This window comes from Sitophilus oryzae, unplaced genomic scaffold (genome assembly GCF_002938485.1).
Source record: "Sitophilus oryzae breed Bouriz unplaced genomic scaffold, Soryzae_2.0 scaffold_1227_pilon_pilon, whole genome shotgun sequence".
Lineage (NCBI taxonomy): Eukaryota > Metazoa > Arthropoda > Insecta > Coleoptera > Curculionidae > Sitophilus > Sitophilus oryzae.
The window spans coordinates 15,982-35,628 of record NW_022145868.1 but is presented as its reverse complement, the minus strand read 5'-3'; the positions used below and the strand labels follow the sequence as shown (position 1 = coordinate 35,628).

The 19,647-nt window shown below is 30.9% G+C and overlaps 1 protein-coding gene across 15 annotated transcripts in view; it reads left to right on the top strand.

Moving 5' to 3' along the window:
* Nucleotides 1-19,647, top strand: part of LOC115874105 (coiled-coil domain-containing protein CG32809) — a 278,991-nt gene that overhangs the window by 243,370 nt on the left and 15,974 nt on the right. For 5 of the 15 annotated variants that reach the window (XM_030889181.1, XM_030889180.1, XM_030889182.1 and 2 more), the window contains 12 exons: nucleotides 789-918; nucleotides 3,330-3,458; nucleotides 5,318-5,426; nucleotides 6,445-6,567; nucleotides 7,261-7,370; nucleotides 8,769-8,816; nucleotides 10,043-10,099; nucleotides 11,563-11,652; nucleotides 13,632-13,694; nucleotides 14,206-14,481; nucleotides 17,728-17,944; nucleotides 18,008-18,163. In XM_030889181.1, coding sequence (XP_030745041.1) covers nucleotides 789-918; nucleotides 3,330-3,458; nucleotides 5,318-5,426; nucleotides 6,445-6,567; nucleotides 7,261-7,370; nucleotides 8,769-8,816; nucleotides 10,043-10,099; nucleotides 11,563-11,652; nucleotides 13,632-13,694; nucleotides 14,206-14,481; nucleotides 17,728-17,944; nucleotides 18,008-18,163 — 1,508 coding nt within the window. The remainder of the gene's footprint in view (nucleotides 1-788; nucleotides 919-3,329; nucleotides 3,459-5,317; nucleotides 5,427-6,444; nucleotides 6,568-7,260; nucleotides 7,371-8,768; nucleotides 8,817-10,042; nucleotides 10,100-11,562; nucleotides 11,653-13,631; nucleotides 13,695-14,205; nucleotides 14,482-17,727; nucleotides 17,945-18,007; nucleotides 18,164-19,647) is intronic. The other 10 variants (XM_030889185.1, XM_030889190.1, XM_030889184.1 and 7 more) reach the window with 10 other exon arrangements.

The window sequence follows — 19,647 nt, the reverse complement described above, 5'->3', positions numbered from 1 at the left end:
GACAAAAGAAATATATAATGGCTACACATAAGGAGAATTTTTTTTTTTAGAATTTAGAATGAGTGGGAGGGGGGTTAATCACTTCGACCTTACAGATCCATTGTGTCCCCCTTTCTTGAATCATAACTCATCATACAGTCCCAGGGCTTTGACAAAAGCCAGTATCTGGGACGGTTTTATAGAGGGTAGTTCTCCATCTCCAATATCAGTCGTACCAAAATTCATGGCACGAATGGTTGTCGTCTCGGCGCACTCAGTGATGAGGTGTACTGGTGTTTCCCATCTTCCCCACAGAATCTGCATTCGCCGTTTCTTCTTAGTTTCAATCTACTGAGGTGTTCATTGAGGAGACAGTGTCCTGTTAAAAACCCGTGACAATCCGAAGATTGTTCTTACTCAGACCCAGGAAGATCTGTGATTTTTCTTGATCATAAGCCCTCAGAAACTTCTTCGAGTGTCTTAGACCATTGCAAGATTTCCATTCCAGGTTGCGGATGGAATCTTCCAAGTTCTTGAGTTCCGCCTTGAGTTGGTTACCACTTGGAAAGCAGAACGGTTCTGGTCCAGTTTACACATAAGGAGACTTCACAAGAAAAATTAGCCATGTAACGATGATAAGGTTTTTTATGTAGCCAGCTTTTAGATTATAAGCCCTCTGCTTCGAAACGAATTTTGGCTACAAACACAAGCAACTTATGACTTGTTCAAGCCAAAAAAACTAGACGCAAAAGAAGAATATATGGGTCATAAACATTAAATATATACTAAAGTTACTGTTTTTTTTTCAGGTTGCTGGCAAAGCGGCCCCCTACTACATGGGCTCCACGTCCAACTTACAACGCGGAGCCCCTTTTCTACGGACGTACTCCCCCGCAGTGTCCAATCTTCCAGCGGACAGGATGAAACCGCTCCCTACAGGTCAGTCGACTAGTCCCTCATATCCCTATCATGTCCTTACGTAGTTATTGATTATAATTCTTATTATTATTATTACGTTTCGTTTTGTCCTCATCGAAATGGTAATGTCGTTGCGTAATTCAGTATACAGTGGGTGTCAGAAACTATTTGAAGTCAAAAAATTGCAGTATTTCAGAGTACCTTGCTACTCCCAAGGCGTTAAACGCTATATATGGCAGCTATTATTATAAATGAAACATTAAATAAATAAAAAACATTTTATATGGAATTAGATCATTTATTTTATCTTACTGTATAACCGTTATTTCAATTGAAATTTATAGTATATGGAATTATCTCTTTCAATTCTTTTTATCTACTTTTGTTCAATTGAAGAAAATTGCAGAAAGTCAATATACTTTTTCCAAGCTCTATGTGTATACTTCATTAGAGTCCATCGACGACTTTTGGCATATCCGAAATTAAATTTTGAAATCGTTCCAAGATTTTACTGCTATCGTCGGATTTCGTTGCAAAACTTTTCGAATAGTTTCTGGCATTTCACGATATCTCTTTCGAATGCGGAATGGCGAATATCTATCAAGCATGAACTCTATCAGGAGCGATACTATGCAAGCCGTTTTACTTTAATTTTTGTAATATTTTGAAAATTACTGATATTTAATATTTGTATATTTTTTTAAAATACTTTGTTGCCAACTTTATCTGTATCTAACCAAACAACGATTTAAAAATTATTATGTTAGATGTAATTTTGAACTAAACATTACATCTATGGAAGGGCTTAAATTTTTCCAAAATACCTACATATTTTTTTTTAAATTTCTAAATCCTTGGCGACCGTTAATTTAACCAAAAATTGATGTACGACTTTCTCTTATGACTTGTAAATCTCTATCCCATAAAAAACAGTGGCGGAGAGAAATTAAACTCAATTAAATTAGAACTAAATTAATAATTAATATATATACATCATTACATAAATTTCAACCTCAATCAACCTTTCAAATAAAATTAATATAGGCTATCTCCCCATATTATCTTTACAAAAGGAAAAACTTAAATTGAACAAAAAACTTCTAGTTTGCTTCAATTAACAATACCATTTTTTGATTTTTATTTTCTAATATTTATCTATAGCACCATTACAACCGGAGGAATAAAATTAATCAGTTATATCTTTTGATATTTTCAGGTTGTCCTTAGTTTGTCTTGTATAAATTTATCTCATCTTAGCTTTCATAGTATAGCTCCTGAAAGTTATAGGAATGCTGCTTCTTCCTGTTTTACTTTGGATAATGTATTTTGTTTGAAAAGTTTCAGTTTTTCATGTACCTACAACGGAAAAAATGCGGTCAGTTTGTATTATGCAGGGTGTTTGAAAAAACGTCTCTCGTTAGGAGTTTTCTCACGTTTTATTTTTCATATCAACATAGTTCCGATTCTGCTTTGTTTCGTAGCTACAAGTTGTCAAAAACTTAATATTTTTATCTTTCGATTTATGATAATTTTCTCTCAAGTACTTTTAGTGATTCGGACCTATGTTGATATGAAAAATAAATCTTATTTTTACGTAAGGAATCTCCCCACGAGACATGGCACATGTTTTCTGAAACACCCTGTATAACATAATTAATTAAAATAAGATTCATAAAAAAATAATTAAAGAAAACAGAGATCATTAATCTGAACCTTTCACTGGTTGCACCAATGACTTTTTATTAATTTTTAATGAGCATATTTGGACGAGTGACGAATATTTCCGAAATGCAAATTTTGAAAAAACATTTTGTAATCCTAAATTACTTTCTCCCCAAATATAAGTGATAAATTATGTAAAGGATATGGTAATGATCTCACGTATAATCTTATTTATTGGTTTACAAATTTGAAAATCTTCACACGTAGCTGATGTGATATAAATGGTAATAAGGATCATAAAATGAAGTCAAAATTTTATATAATGGATTTAATATCTCATGGGTAAATCAAAATTTATAAATAAATTTATACAGGGTGTTTCGAAAAACATGTGCCATCTCTCGTGGAGAGATTCCTCTCATAAAAGTAAGATATTTGTTTGTTGTTCTCCAACAATTGAACAACAAGATCTAATACTTATAAGAGGGAAAGAAAATTAAGTGCTGCACAAAATACAAATATTTGGGTATGCAAATCACAAATAATGTAAGTTTTACGTAAGGAATCTCCCCTCGAGAGATGACACATATTTTTGAAACACCCTGTATATTGTACTACATTACTTTTTATTTATGATAAAATATTTATTTCACTTTTTTTTAAACAGAACGCGTTATAATAATCTCGGAACATACTTTAGGCAAAAAAATAGTTTCTTAAGTAAAAAATGCTAATAAAAAAATTGATCCCCTTTGTGGCGTTTCCCCAAGGTGCTCCCCCGAAACCGCAGCGCGCATACAGTGGCGTAGGGAGCGGCCGCAACTCGGCTGACGGCCCCCCCAGACCCCCGGACCGGTTCGCCCCCTTCCAAAGGCCCGCCAACCCCCTTTACGTGCCAGGTGGGTCCCGACCACCGCAATCTAACAGTTTCCTGTATCCTATTTCTTGGAGAACTAACTGGAACGACAAGTTTGACAACAGAGAAATTGTATATGCTGTCGTTTCGGGGTATAGTTCTCTTTCTCGTTCCTTTCATGTAATTACGCAGAAAAAAATACGTAAAGAGGTACACTAAGAAAAATAATTTTATTCCACCACTTTCTAAAGTATAAAACAGTTTTTCCTAATTTTTTTAAATGGAACCGCTAAAAATTCTAAAATACTTTAAATACAAAAATTTTCATTTTTTGATTCTCCATCTAACAAAGATTTTAATTCTCCATCTAACATACAGGGTTCTATTAAAAAAAAACTAAGAAAAATTATTTGACATTTTAGAAAGTTTGGCATAGAATTTTGAACACTCTTGAACACACTGGTTTAAGATTACAATATTTATAGCAAAGTAAGTACAGACCAACATTAGTAAATACCTAGTGTAGTTTTGATTTCAGGACATTTCTTGTATTTTTAATATATATTTTTTTAAAAAGTTGATTTTTTTATATATTTCATATCAATTAATCTTTTTGAGCCACTCTGTAGAAGTTAAATTATTTTCTTAAAATACATCCTAATACATACTTTAGGTTTGCACTTATTCAAATTCTTAAGTTTTTTATTATAGGAGCTACAGATGCCCGACGCATTGTTGCCGGACGCGTATAAAGTATAGTAGGAAAAACTTTGAACCGTGGCAACCCCTGTTTGTGGCAACTTTTTGATTGGCACCCTGTTAAAAGTGAATTCATAAAACTCTATTCATAAATAGACGTAAATATTAGGTTTTGATTAAAATATGATGAGCGTGATAATCCTGCAGCCGGATTAATCAACAAATCTTGTATAAATCAACACCATGTCATGTAAATTATAAAAAGGCATCAAATGGACATGTTTGTCGTTTGTGAGTTGATATATCGATTTGGCAATTTTTATGATTTATTAACACTTTGATGATTTTTTCATCATTCACATTGCAAAAAACAATGACGGTAACTTCTTAAGATAATATACTTTATTGGTTTTTTAATGTTTCTTTTTAATATTGTACTTTAATGTTTCTATTATTTAATTTTCTTGTATCTATGTGAAAATGACAAGTTATACATATTCATTCACTTATACTTTTTGGAAACTATATTCTTTAAAAGTAGCGAACCTACTACTACTAACTACTTTACAGAAATTTAAATTTTTTAAGGGTTAAAAAATACATTCCTTAGTATATTTTTTTCTGTGTATACTACCTATCCTTTACCCCTCAAATGTTTAAACAAATATTTAATACATATGTAAATATTTTTAAAATTTATTAAACAAGTTTTTAAGCGTTTTTTTTTATTTTTTTTATTGAGCTAGGAGGCTGCGTTTTGTGTCCATTTTTTTGTGAAATTGATTTATTGAATAAATTTATATTTTCAATAGATATTGATCACACATTATTACTTTTTGTCTCGACTTCCGCACCTCATAATACATATTTTTGTGATTTGTCATTTATTTTTGAATCGTGGCCAAACTAACCCGTACAAAGTGTCTAATGTCATCTGAAATTTGATAGTTCATATTGTTTTTAGACATGTATATACATTGAGACACTCTGTACTTCAATTTTTAACATAGTATGCTCCCCTTAAATCCTAAATAATCCCCAGTAGTTTGTAGTTTTAGTGCAGAAATGCAGTAGAAGTAGTTTGAAAAGAACTATTGCAGCAATTGTACATAAATCATAATCAATGATGTCGTGAATATTTTTGCAATAGTTGTATCGACTGTTTATCGTATTTAATATTTATTATGTGTATAATTGAACTAGACGGATATATGTCATCACCTGAACGAAGCTCAAGATATGAAGATCCATATTATAGTCAGTACGGTACGAGGTCTGGATCAATAACGCCAGTAATAGATGAAGAGATAAGGTAAGATTTGTGTATAAATCTTCGAATAAAAAGATTAAGGAATTAAGAAGGCCCTAGAATAGTCGACTTAGTTAATTTTAAGTGAATTTCATAAATTATCCGTTTAGGTTATTCCATTATTTCCCCCGATTTTTGACCGAGATCCACCGCACGCTACACAATCAACTATTTTACAGTCTTTTTTAATAAATCGCAATAGTGTCACTGTTCATTTAAGTTCTGCCACAATTTCCTTCGTGATTTACTACCTTTAAATAACTAACAGTAGTAAAATAAATAATAAATAACATAAAATAAGCTCAGTAAAGACTGACAAATCCCCAAAATTTTATATCAAATTCAAATGTGTCAAATGAATCGTCAAACAGAATCATCAAGGATTCCCACCCTAGGGCCCTTTGGATATGGATAGCATTATAGTCCTTCCTTAATATTTTTATTCGAAAGTAAAAATATACCGTATGATCGAATAAAAACGGCGTCAAGGATGGCTATGAAATGAAGATCGCTGTCATTTTATATGTAAAATTATATGGGAAATGTCATCGATCGTCATTTCCAATCCAACTGGACGCCGTTTTTTTTTCGATCATATGGTACTATTTGGTAGTAGTCGAAATAGACATAATGCCTCTACTTCGCAGGTAAAATTACTAAAGACCAATTAATTAAATATTACTAAATAATAAATCGATCGTATCTATACGACATAAATTTTTTATTACTCCAAAAGTACTAAATGAAATTTCCTACGAAGAAATTCGACGTTTTTATTGACACAGTCAATAATAATTCAGTTTTATATAACGTGCGCCATGGATAACATATGGTCCCATGCATAATGTGTGTAAATAATCTAGCGGAAATAATAAACGGTATCATAAAAAGTAAATAAATCCATTTTGCAAAACGGAACGCATAAAATAGAAACTTTAAATAAAACGATTTAACGAGTATAAATTTGTTAAGTAGGGTTGAATGTGAAGTAAGAATTAATGATGAATTAAATAATTTTCAGTGATACGGAACTTTTAGACGACTCTTACTCTTTGTACGGTGTCAAAGTACCACCCGGAGCACCACCTAGGACACCAAGAACGGGATTTCCGACGCCTGGAGCAGTACCTTATGATGCAACGAGGTAAATATTTGTATTACATGATATTAGCATGCGATCTTTTATTTTGAAATTAAAATCTTACAGTGACCAAGATTTCACATTATGACGGTTAATTTATAAAAGGCAACTCATTTAACTTTTTGGAGCATAATGTAGTTTTATATGGTATTACCAAAAGTATTACAACAGCCTATTTACATTTACGCAGCTAGTCAACTCACGATCATTTACACAGTCGATCGACTAAAAATTGGATGTCAGCACCTAACCCATAGATAAATGAAACAAGTTTAGATGGGAAAGTCACCATTAGGACAATGTAAACACTATTTGGCGCTATTCTTGCAACGGTCGCGACCCAAAGCTTTTGAAAATTTCGGAGCAGTTCGGCTTTTTCCGGAATTATATCGCCAAATATTATTTGTCTCTTCAATGAACACCTCAGTAGATTGAAGCTAAGAAACAATTGGCGAATGCAGATTCTGTGAGGAAAATGGGTGCATGGGACAACCATTCGTGCCATAAATTTTGGTACTACTGATATCAGAGATGGAGAACTAACCTGTATAAAGACAGTCTCAAATACTGGCTAAGGGAAACACAATAGATCTATAAGGTCGTCAATCTACAATCCACTTTGAATAACATATCCAGTATATTATTACTGCTGACTTATTAATTCTGTTGTTCTTATATTCACTGATTTTTTTCTAGGTTACGTGTTGAAAATATGGAACGTCAACTGGCCAACCTCACCGGATTGGTCCAGAAAGCCTTAACACAGCCGGCAACGTTGCAAGTTCCTACCAGAGACGGATACAGAGGTAATTTTCTTAAACAATACAATATAACAACATAGAGATCATGTTTATTCATGTTTATGTGTGCCTTGTATTTGTATTCATGCACTGGGAAAGACACAAAACGATGTGTGATTTTTTAGCGAATTTTTAGATGCTAGTTATCGGTGAATGTTTAGACAAAATAGCGAATTTTTTGATAAATTTCAGTTTCTTATAATTTTCCATCGCCATAAATTATTTTTTTTGTCTGGAACAATAATTATTAGTACTTATTCATATTTCCAATTGGAAATTAGAGAAAGATCAACAACATATTTAAAATAGTTTTGAAATTGAATATGTTTTAGAATTATTTTTCATCAAAGAACATTTTGCTATTTTAATGTTTTCTATTAATTAAATCTTTAAAACACTTTAAAAGCAAATAAAAATATGACAATTTTTAACATGTTTATTATTGTTTATATCGACATACCTACTATAAATTTTCAAATGTTTATTTTATCATTTTCACCAAAATAAATATTAAAGTTTTCTCTAAAATAAGAAACTAGTATTATTTATTAAAAATAAAAAAAACTTGAAATATCTTTATTGAAAAAAAAACATCAGATTAATTTAAATATCAATATTTTGAATCAAAACTATGATTCATTGCAAAATATAGATGTTGAATGTTTTAGAAGATATTTTATACAATCCGTAACCACAGGGTCTATTAATGTATTTAGTTAAACCATTTTATTATGATTTCTCCTATTTTCTATACCTAGGTAATTATGGTTTTCCTATTAAGTTCTGTGAGATTCCTTCAGGGCAAAATAAAGTGCAACATTTTAAATCTGTTATAATAAAATTAAAATTCTAGTCATTGTTTATGAAAATACATCTACTTATACAGGATGTCCAATTATTCCGGCCACATATAACTACTAAGTTTGTTGGAATCAAAATATGTTAATTAGTCTTAATATTCGCATACCTCTATATAAATAATATCGTATACCTCTATATAAATAATATAATGTTTTGTCTGTCAGTTACAAGAAATTACACATTCAATTGTTAAGGGTAGAATACTTATTGCATACTTTTTGATCAATCTTTTTTAAAATACATAATTTTATATTAATTTGTCATAATTTAATTTAAAATACACTCAGATTGTGATATGTATCTACTAAATATAATTAATAGACACTGTGTGAAAACTTTAGTGTTATAATAATTCCGAACATAAAAACCGCATTTAGAGATTCATCCAACGCATATTCACTAAGGTTTTTGATTAAATAAAAATTATCCATATCTCATTATCATTTATCATCATCATTATTGTTGATAGTGTTAATTTAATGCAAGCTTGTGTATATAGTGTTGTTTGTGTTGCTAACATTCACCCTTCATTTGTATCAACAGGAGATGAGTTCGATAAGAACTCCAGTTCGAGTTCAGCGTCTCTGCCAGGTTTGTACTCACTATACTCACTCTTTTTTTTCTATATTTTGAAATATTTCATCCGCTTCTATCGGCAATTTGGTTATTGAGTAGAGTTTTTTCAACAATTTATGTTTTTTACCATATATTTCCATATGTATTTTAGGTAGGTCTAAAAATCTGGTAAATATTTTATTTTTATTATAATCTTAATGATAAAAGACATATTTGTTGAAATTACTAATCATTTGACACAAATCACAAATCATTAAAGCATGTTTTCAAAATTTAAATTGGTTGATATAGGATCCATATTTAAAATGAAAACAATAATTCTATATTATTTAAGAATTAAATTTTACGATGTTCTAAATATCTTTGGATATCAGCTTAAATAAAATTTGTTTTTATTTTTCATTATTTGTAAATGTATTTTAATAAAAAAACTTTTATTTTGGATATAGTTAGAATAAAATTACAAAGATATTTAGAAATAGACGATATATAATCAATGTGTATAAATAAGATATTTCTAGATTCAAAAAAGAAGAATATTAAGTATAGCATTTTCTGATTATTTGTTATTTCTGATTCTGTTTTTGTTATGTAGAAATTACGAACAAATATCTTGAAACTAGAAATATTTTTCTACTTACCACATTGGATTATTTTCTCGAAAATTTAACAAAGTAATATAAAAAGTCACTACACTAAATTAAATACTACTTACTTAATAAAAAACAATTAAAACATCTGCAAAATTATAATAGCAATATAAATTTTTAAAATTACTTTTAAAAAAATTAAACACAAACTATGCTTCTATACGTACTGATATTTTTTTAATATTATATTATTTCTGTTATACAGGGTTTTTCAATATTCCTTGGACATAGGACTGCTACGTATTTTTGGAATAAAATTAAGTGCTTCGTTGTCCGTCAGAGGGCGACAATAAAAAATCAATTAAACCTAAATTTTATGAAGCTTATTTTTAAAAAATTATTTGTGTCCAAATCCCAAAAATCCCAATTTTCAAATAGGTTATTTTGATTCCAAAAATACATAGTAGTTATATGTGCAGGGAATATTGGGACAGCCTGTATATAAAATCAAGGAATATAGAAGTGGCAGTTGTGTTAAAATTATAAAATTTAACAACAATAAAATAATACTAACAGAAAAATTAGATGAACCAATTGGCTATTCCAAATTTGTACTTTTAACACACCATATTTTTGTAATTTTTTTGACAGATGATACGTACCTTCGAACTGACAGCAAAGCGCCCAAATTGGGTAAAAGTGGCTGTCGTAAGTTTCATATTTTTTATATAAGATATTTATTACTATTCTTAGGCATGCCGTTGTATAAATGTATTATTACTTGTATAAAATTTCATTGTTATGTATTTTTTCTTTGTCCTATACCTTTCTAGATGCAGCAAGACTTAACACTCAACACAGACTCAACAAATAAATTATTTATTTTTTAATTATTTAATTTATTATTATATCCCCTCTCTCTAGCATGACTTTATTTTACAATAAATTAGAGCTTTTTAGAACTCGATTATTTGGCTAACAAAATTAAAAAAAAATGAAATATACAGTAATGTATCATAGTAAAGGTGCTTTATATTAATTTCATTAATGCTGCGCACATCCCTTATTATAAAAATTACAGATTAATATATTTTGATCAATATATGTTTATAATAATAATAGCTCCCGTATATAGCGTTTAACGCATTGGGAGAAGCAAGGTACAGCTTGCCATGCTAGAGCCGTTCGGTATACAAGGAACGTAATGTGGCTAGTACTAAGGTTCAACCGCCTATTATTACCTCAGGATTGTGAATCCCAAGTACTCATTTAAGGCTGAGTCGACCTAGGTACCCAAACTATTTTTATTTTATTAAAAATAGTCGGCTGATTAAATGCCGGCTGTAGGATTCGAACCCACAACCTTGAGATTGGTAGAGGAGAGCTGTACTTCTATGCCACCTCTAATAAATTTTAAAAAGAATCCTCTAATAAATTTTAATTTTATGCAAAGTATCAAAATAAATGTAAATAATATATATCCCTTTGTGAAGGCACTTTCAAAAAGCCAAATCAAATGTTAAAAAACGCTGCTCAGACTACCAAAACGTTGATCTAATAACACTTTGACGTTTAAACCATTACTTCAAAAACAACTTTGTTCCTAATAAGTATTCTCTATCAAGTATTGGTAATTATTTTTCTTAGTAATATCTAGCTGGATATACTAGTTGTAACAGAAATTTATATAATGTCTTTTAATATTAAATTTAACTAAGATATTGGTCAGAATATATTTAAATCAATTACCTTCAAAACCACCGTCAAAAAAATTCTGCATTCAAACCCTATAAGCCTTAAAAGCTTAAACATTTGCCTGATTTGCTTCAACATTTTTCTAACCCAGATTTTATTGGAATGATTCAAATCTATAGTCGATTTCTTTAAATTATTACCCCATTTTTATTTAGATATCTCCAAAAGAAATTTAAAAATTTGAAACAGTGATATTAGAAAGTAGAGTCAAATTCAAAAAGATTTAATTATTGTGTATAACTCCTGTGTAACATAAATATATCAAGGTAACAGGAACAATCAACAAAGAGAATACAAGTTCTTGTATTCAGTTGCTTTGACACTGTTGAATTTGACTTTATTCGCTGTTTTAGTGAAACCAATTGGCGAGTTTTATGATTTTATTTAACCTTTTGTTTTTTGTGTGTGATTTTTAGATAAATCCGTTTCGTTTGAGAAGTCAGTATCGTTTAGCGATGAACCACCCGATATGAATTCACCTAAACAACATAGTCCCCAACATGCAGGTAAAGTATTCACTAATTGGCCGAAAAACTAATCAAAATTATTGATTTGAAGTTTTAAATTTTCATTTTTCAATTAACTTCTGAATCACAACAGGATTTAATTCAATGAGGTTTTGGAAATGGTATTTTTATGTAAAAGAACTGAGATATACAAAAAGGACATTTTAAATTGTTATTATTATATACAAATTATAAATAAAATTTATAGAACTAGAAATACAGGGTGAGTTTCCTACTATGCTCTCTATGGGTATCTCGGAAACTACTGGAAATAGAGAGTCGGTTAAATCGGAAAAGCCATGAACTTTTTTAAATATCTGAAAAGCGCATATCTATGACCCCACAAAGCTGCAATTCTTTCCCCATTTAACCAATTCTCTATCTCCAGTAGTTTCCGAGATACCCATAGAGAACATCGTAGGAAACTCACCCTGTATATTAAAGTAACTAGACTGTGTTTTACTTGGCACAGTGAGTGTATAGAACTATCTGTAACAGAATCTAAGACAGATCCCTGAAGAATTTTCATTCTTCTCTTCCAAGATAAACCTTTGTATAAGTTAAATTCTAAACTAACTAATAATAATTAGACTAAAGCACCATCATTAATGATCATTTATAACCAAACGTTCTCAGACTTTGTTGAATAGAATTCTTCATTTTGTTTAACTCTCTCGACCTTATCGTTATTAGGTTCATTAATCTAACAGTCAAAACATTCAGTTCAACAAGTAGGTAGGGTATTAATAGGGTAAATTCTGCTCTTTCCAGGAATTTATCTAAGATAATTTGACAGAGAAAAGCTGGAACGAGTTTTAAATTTGTTAAGTTTCATTAATCAAGTCAGTTTTCTTAACTTTTATCTTTACCTCGATCTTTACTATCATAGTTAAAGTAAGGCTTAAAATAAAAGGATTCCGTCTTCTATATCCTCGAGTTCGTATTTTATGTATGTTGTTTTCTCATAATGAATATAATAAAGATATTAAAAATTAGTCTACTACCATATAATTGAAAAAAAAACGGCGTCAAAGGCGGCTAGAGAATGACAATCGATGCAATCGAAAAAATACACAAACCAACGAGAATTCACCAAAAGCCTTTTTAAATTTGGTTATACATTATACTAACCATGTTAACACGACAATCATGTACATGCCTTGTGGGGAGTTAATTTCTAAGAACAAAAGTGGGCACTACAGAAAATTATAAAACAAAAAGACTTTTTATTTCTTGTAAATTGCCACAAACTGGTTCGGTGGAAGTCAACAAACGTCGCTGCCTATACATAGAAGAGTCTCTTACTAATTAGATACAGGGAGCAAATAAAATTTTCATCAAGCAAGTTACCCTAGTAAGGTTCCCCCAAATCCGAATATTATTTATTCTCATATAATTAGAAGTAGATACATTGTAGTGGAAAATGACAATTATAGTGGAAAATATTCAACAAAACAATTCCATTAGTTCTTCCATACTTACAATGTTTAATACTTATACTAATTCTGAAATAACTGTAAAAATAGCAAATGAAGTTTAAAATGTATTTTATAATGTATTGAAATAGTAAGTTTTTTAAAAAGAAATTGATTTCAGAAAAACTTGTTCAATAATAATTATTTTGTGTCTGTAAGGAAATAACATTTCCTTGCAGTACAAAAAACAATATTTCCCTAGACAACTATGAAAATTAGAATCTATATTATTTATAGGAAAGATGTTTTGTCTATCGTGGTTGATTTGTGTAGTTTTCTGTAACCATACTGTATAATTTCTGTACATAAATTCTATATTTTCCCACGAAATAAACAAAACAAACCTTTCCATGTAAAACCTGTCCATTATAGAGGAAAATATTATTTCGGTACGTCGTTTTACTCTTAAATCATCGTTTTTATACTAAGTTATTTGCATGTTGTGTCGTTTTACTTTTTTCGTTACTAACTGCATACCTTTTTGATATGTTCGCTTCCCATCAGCGGATACCAAACCCACCAAACCTGCAATTAAATCATCCACGTTACCGAGAACGTCGTCCCAGGGTAAGTACGTTTCGATGGGTGTTCCCATTCATCATCCTAACCTATAAACTATGTAGAATTAATTATACGGGAAAATTTAATCAGTTGATAATTAGTTCCGTTTCAAATTTATATCATTTCAAAGGATATAAACGGGGGTTTACTGAGCAACACTTCTAATTTACCAATGTCATATACAAAGGATAATAATAAATGGATATAAATCAGGATTGATTGACGGATTCAATTCGTTCGTTTCACCGCAAACGACTTCAATTTTTGATTTTTAAAAGGTATTTTTTTACTTTATTTTATAGAAAATGAAGTGCGGTTTTCGAATGTAATACCGCAAGATGTTTCGGGATTACCGAATAATACTTTTACCTGACACGACATGCGTTACCCGGCAACCTATAATACCAACCTATACCTATAATCTTTTTAAAAGAACTTATCAACTGATTACTGTATTCCTCGGAGAGCGGTTAGATAGAAAATTAGTACCTGAAATTATCTCTTTTGGATTTTCCAGAACGAGATAGACTTAAACCCGCGCCTCCACCAAAACCGGCTTCTTTGTCACCAGGTCAGTATGACAGCCGGATATACAGGGACCTGCAGCTCACGCCCGAAATGTACAACCAGCTGAGGGGGCTGCAGAAGAAGGCCAAAGATCTGAGGGCGGAGGTGAGGAACCTGAGGAGGATGTCGCAGGCGCAGGCGCATTCGGTGAAGGAGACCATAAGGGACACCTTCATCAAGATTCGGGCGATGCTTCTGGCTGGGGGCGAACAAGTCTGGCAAGCTGGTAAGTTTATGACTATTCTTTTTTATTGATTGTAATTTTAATTATGAGTGGATCTTGCTTATGGAGGTCCTTTACCAGACTGTAATAGGACTGTTTTAGTTCGTGTTCATAATTAAATTTCTTATGCTATTTTATATAAAGTACGTTTACTGTCTATTAAAGGGATTTCAAGAATGCATTTTGCAAGTATTTTTTTTATATATCTTTTATATATCTGGCAGGTTTTATATACCGGGTGCGTCTCAAAAGCGGCAAACCCCTATAACTTTTTTATTATTTTTCAGAAAATCACACATGAAATTAAAGCACGTGTTATCTATGTATATTTTAAAAACGAGAAAGTAGATAAACGATAGTAGACCCGAGCTCGGAGAACAGTGCAGTCCTTATCGGTAAAATAGTTGGGTGATTTTTTTTTAATTTTCAACTTTATTCATTCGAAAAACTTCTAATAACGCAATTTAATTAGAATTTCTTTGTATAATAATCATAGGCAACGTAATAATGTAGATATAAAAAAATTATTTGTAATGTATAGAATTGAAGTGAAAAATCAGTGACAAAATTACGAAAAAAGTAAAAAGGTATCCGTGGCAACATTGCGACGAGCATTGACACTCTTCTATATTTATCATCGAACTTTCAAATGTATTAAGCCAAATGCCATAATATATCGGCACGTAGACGTTTTGAGCGTTAATTAGAAGCTGCCTTCATGAACTTCATATCGCGAGGATATTTGCAATTCAGACAACCCCAAGGCGAAGTGTTTCGTTTCTAAAACCAGTCAAATAACCCTTTTCTTTGTCCCTAGGGAGTGTATTGCACCTGCATCAATATGCATCGACGCATATAAGTCGAAATTTGACTTGCTAAGTGGAGATAGTTAATGCAGATTGTTCGGTTTGTCCCATACTTTATCCAGTTTACGGATGTGAAAATCTAATTTTGTCATTGGCTTGTAATTAATTAGGAATTAATTTACGTTGTAATTTTGCACGAAACCGTCAATTTAACATTTACACTTATTAATACCATAGGATCGAAAAAAAAACCAGCTTCAGCGATGGCTATGTAATTAAGATCGGTGTCATTTTATATGTAAATTTATATGGAAAATTTCATCTATCGTCATTTCCTAGCCAACAAATTAGGATTGATTGACGCATTCAATCCTTTTCGACCACGTTCTGTTTCACCGGAAATGACTACAACTTTTGATTTTTAGATGGCAGCCTCGATATTTTTTACATTATTCGATAGAAAATAACACTCTGGACAGAATGACATATCATATGTCAATTTTTGACATTTTGGCATATGGTTTATTTGAAATTATAACATAACGAAAATTTGACTCGAAATACCAAGTATGTGGTAACAAATTATTCGAAAAAAATGCTTTTTCCAAATATGCTAATGAGCCACTCTCGTTCTATTTGAAAAAATTGAAATATGATTAAAAATACGATTTGGGCATCTTTTAACCGGGCAGGACAAGACACTAAAAACATTAGACGATCAAATCTATTTTTCCAAGGCTCCTTGTTTAAAAATTTGTATTTTCAACATAGCCACATAATAATTGAATTTTAAAATACGATTTTTTATTAAGCGAGAATTTCAAATGTTGACATATGATATGTCATTCTATTCAGAATGTCATTTCAATCGAATAAAGTAAAAAAAATACCGAGGATGCCATTTAAAAATCGAAAGTTGTAGTCATTTCTGGTGAAACAGGAAGTGACCAAAAACAATTGAATACATCAATTTATGTCATATATAGTCTATAAAATGAATAACTTTGAATTTTGACCGTAATTTTTTACCAACATGACAAATATAAAATCCCTCTGTCAAAAAAGTTACTGATATTCTTTAAGTATTCTTTAAATTGAGTGCCTGAACGAATCAGATAGGTAACTCTTTTTACTTTCGTGAAATAGAAAAGGAAAATAATAAAACAAGTGACAGTTCTTCCTCTTCTTGCAAAAATCAACACTACTCAATCAAAATTCACACAAAATCGCATAATTGTCAAAAGTAAAATGTCATCAGCTTTTGACATTTCTAAATATCAGACCAATGCCGTCTCTAATAGAACAGCCTCGGAGCGAGATTTATGACGTCACGCTAATTAGATACGGATTGTTGTAGTAGGATGTTGTAGAATACATGGAAAACAAAATTATTCCTCGTATTTTTGGTTTGTATTTTAAAAATGATATAGTTTACATGAAATATACAGTTAATAAATATAATATATACCTATTTATAGTAATAAATACTTTGGCAAATAAACTATGAACCATACAAATGCAGCAAATGTTTTATAATATACAAATAATGAATAGGTAGGTACATAAGATAATGGGTAAAATGTAAAATATATTTTAAATTTCGAGGTTTGAAAATCGACCAAATTTAACAAAAAACATTCAATATCTACTAATAGTGATGTATTATTATTTGCATTCACAAAATTTATATGTCATATATTTTGCAAGTATCAATGTTCGAAAAATTATATTTGCAAATAATACAATATCATAGAAAAAAATGCGTCAGCGATAGCTATGAAATAAAGATCGCTGTCATTTTATAATGTAAAATTATTCTAAAATTTTTGATTTTCATGGGATTTAGGTTCGGGAAAAACGCTGATTAAGTTTTCATTTGGTTTTTCATTATTTTTTTGGTTAAAAAAAACGTTTCGGCTAACATTATAGCCTTAATCAATGTTGTGTCATATAAAAAAAATAGTGTCGAATATAATCCAAAAAATTGCATATAAAATATTCACACCACACACCACATAATGTTTACTGCAATTAATAAACTAATATACACTTGTCAAAATATGATCACATATTTTTTAAAATTATTATTCTTAACACTAAAACTATCTACATTGACTATGGAGTACGATTTCAGCCATAGTCAAATATAAGGAATAATTATGTTAGCGTGACGTCATAAATCTCGCTCCGAGGCTGTTCTACTAGAGACGGCATTGCGTCAGCATGGCCGCAAGTTGCTAACCTAATAAAATTAACACTAGAAAAGCCCGCGGGAACTGTCAAATTCAAAGTTATTCGTTTCACAGACTATACTAACATTATGCTATACTACTTTTCATTAAGTTATAAGGGTGAGCCGCTCTTGAGACGCACCCGGTATACAAAAAAAAGTATATAAAATCTTGTTTAATATTGAAATTCTTAAATCTGACTGATTTTTAAGGCATGGATCAAGAAAGAGTGCGACTTACCAGAGAAGAGGATCTGTACAAGCAGGAAATGCTGCGTTTAGAAAAAGATTTAGGTGACTTAGAGTCAACCGTGGAAGAGCTTAGGGGCAACGTTATCAACAGGAAAACGAGAGTAAACATGTCGGACGTGGAAAATATGGCTCTAATATTAAGTAAAAGCTCAAAAACCGTAGCGGATTTAAAACTAAGGTTAGTCGACCGATATTTTATTAGTGAAAACAATAATATGTTAATCTTTTTTTTTCTGTGCAGATTTCCAGGCCTACAAGACAGTATGAAAGCTTTGTTGACCACGGAAATGGATAAAATGATGAGAGAAGAGAAGTTTTTAAAGGAAGAACCCGAAAGATTGGAGAGTGCTTTGAGAAGGTGTAAAAAATTGACGGGTACACTTGTGACGCTCAAAAGGTAGATCTTTGTTTCTTCGTAAATAAATTTACTCTTGCTCTCTGTTACTCCATGAATTAATTATAATAAGCGTATTATATATTATTTATTACACGTAACGGTTATTATACAATTACTTACTAGTGAAACCTGCGACGAACTTCACCTTGAATTCTGACGTTAGATTGGCCTGTTTTAATTGTTTAATTAATATTTTTATTACTTTGAAAAAAAAAATTAAGGAAGACCGCGACGGGGTCCTAGAACGGTCGACTTAAATTTCGGTTTATCAGTGCCGTTCCAATTTTATTCAAAACGTCCCAAGCAGCATTTGGACGTCGGGACAACGTTGTGTCAAGCGACCAAACGTCGGGGCGCAACGTCGGCACAACCTCGTGCCAACCCTAGTCTGCACTAGTTTGGAGAATAATTTTTGGGTTTAAACGACATTGTTAATAAATGTTGGCTATTAAAATTGTTTAGTAAAGCTTTAACGTTTTTAATAAAATTAGACAAATACAAAAATTTATTAACACAAACATTCGATTTGTGTATCCTAAATTGAAATAGGTATAGTCAAATTATTTTCTAAATTCTTTAGTTAGAGACATATGTCAAATGGCAGTGAAGGAAAAAAAATAAAAGTATTTAATTTTAAGTGGAGGATGTTTGAAGATCATAATTATTGGAACACTTTAACCGACTCTGTAACTTTTTACCCAGGCAAAAATTTCGACGCAAACGACTGACATTGGTAAATGCAGATTTCGTCTTTGAAAAATACTAATGGGCTTTTAAATTAAAAAGTTTCTAATAAATTTTCTTTAATTTTTTTTGGGTTTAAATGAGAATAATCGTCATCGCAGTCGTCAAAATTGTTGTTTTAACCAGTTTTATTGGTTTATTTCAAAAAATGACAGATCGTATTTCAATTTTATTGGTTTGACGCAACGATGAACGACAAACTATGAACTCACCTTTAGATTTTGACGTTTGTCAAAGTCTTGCCAAATTATAGGTTATAATTTTGTGACAACTTTGTCAAATACCCTGCGTTTTGGAAGATGATGCATTTTGATTCGTGTTATTACAAGTTAATGTATCTTTTGCAGGAATTGCTATTTGGAGGAACGAATCATTTTCTTAATTAACAACATGGCGGCTTTCACTTTGTTGTTTATGGATTAAGATGCCCAGGCAGAAAGTCTTATACTGATACACCAATAAAGTTACAGTTCGGCCTTTCGTACGTACCATACTTCGCAAGATTGCCTAAGTTAGTCATCCTAGAATATGGCTTGTGCCGCCATACTATAATCTATACTAAAACTGGGAGTGGCTGTAAACATCGGTAATATATGTCGATGTATAAATAAATGGAGTTTTATATGCAGAAAAATAATGTCCCATTTTAATTAAGTTTTTTAAAAAATTAAACAGCATTGAACTGTCTAATTAAACAGACCAATGAAGGTAAAAATTTAAAATTTAAGGTTATGGTTCAA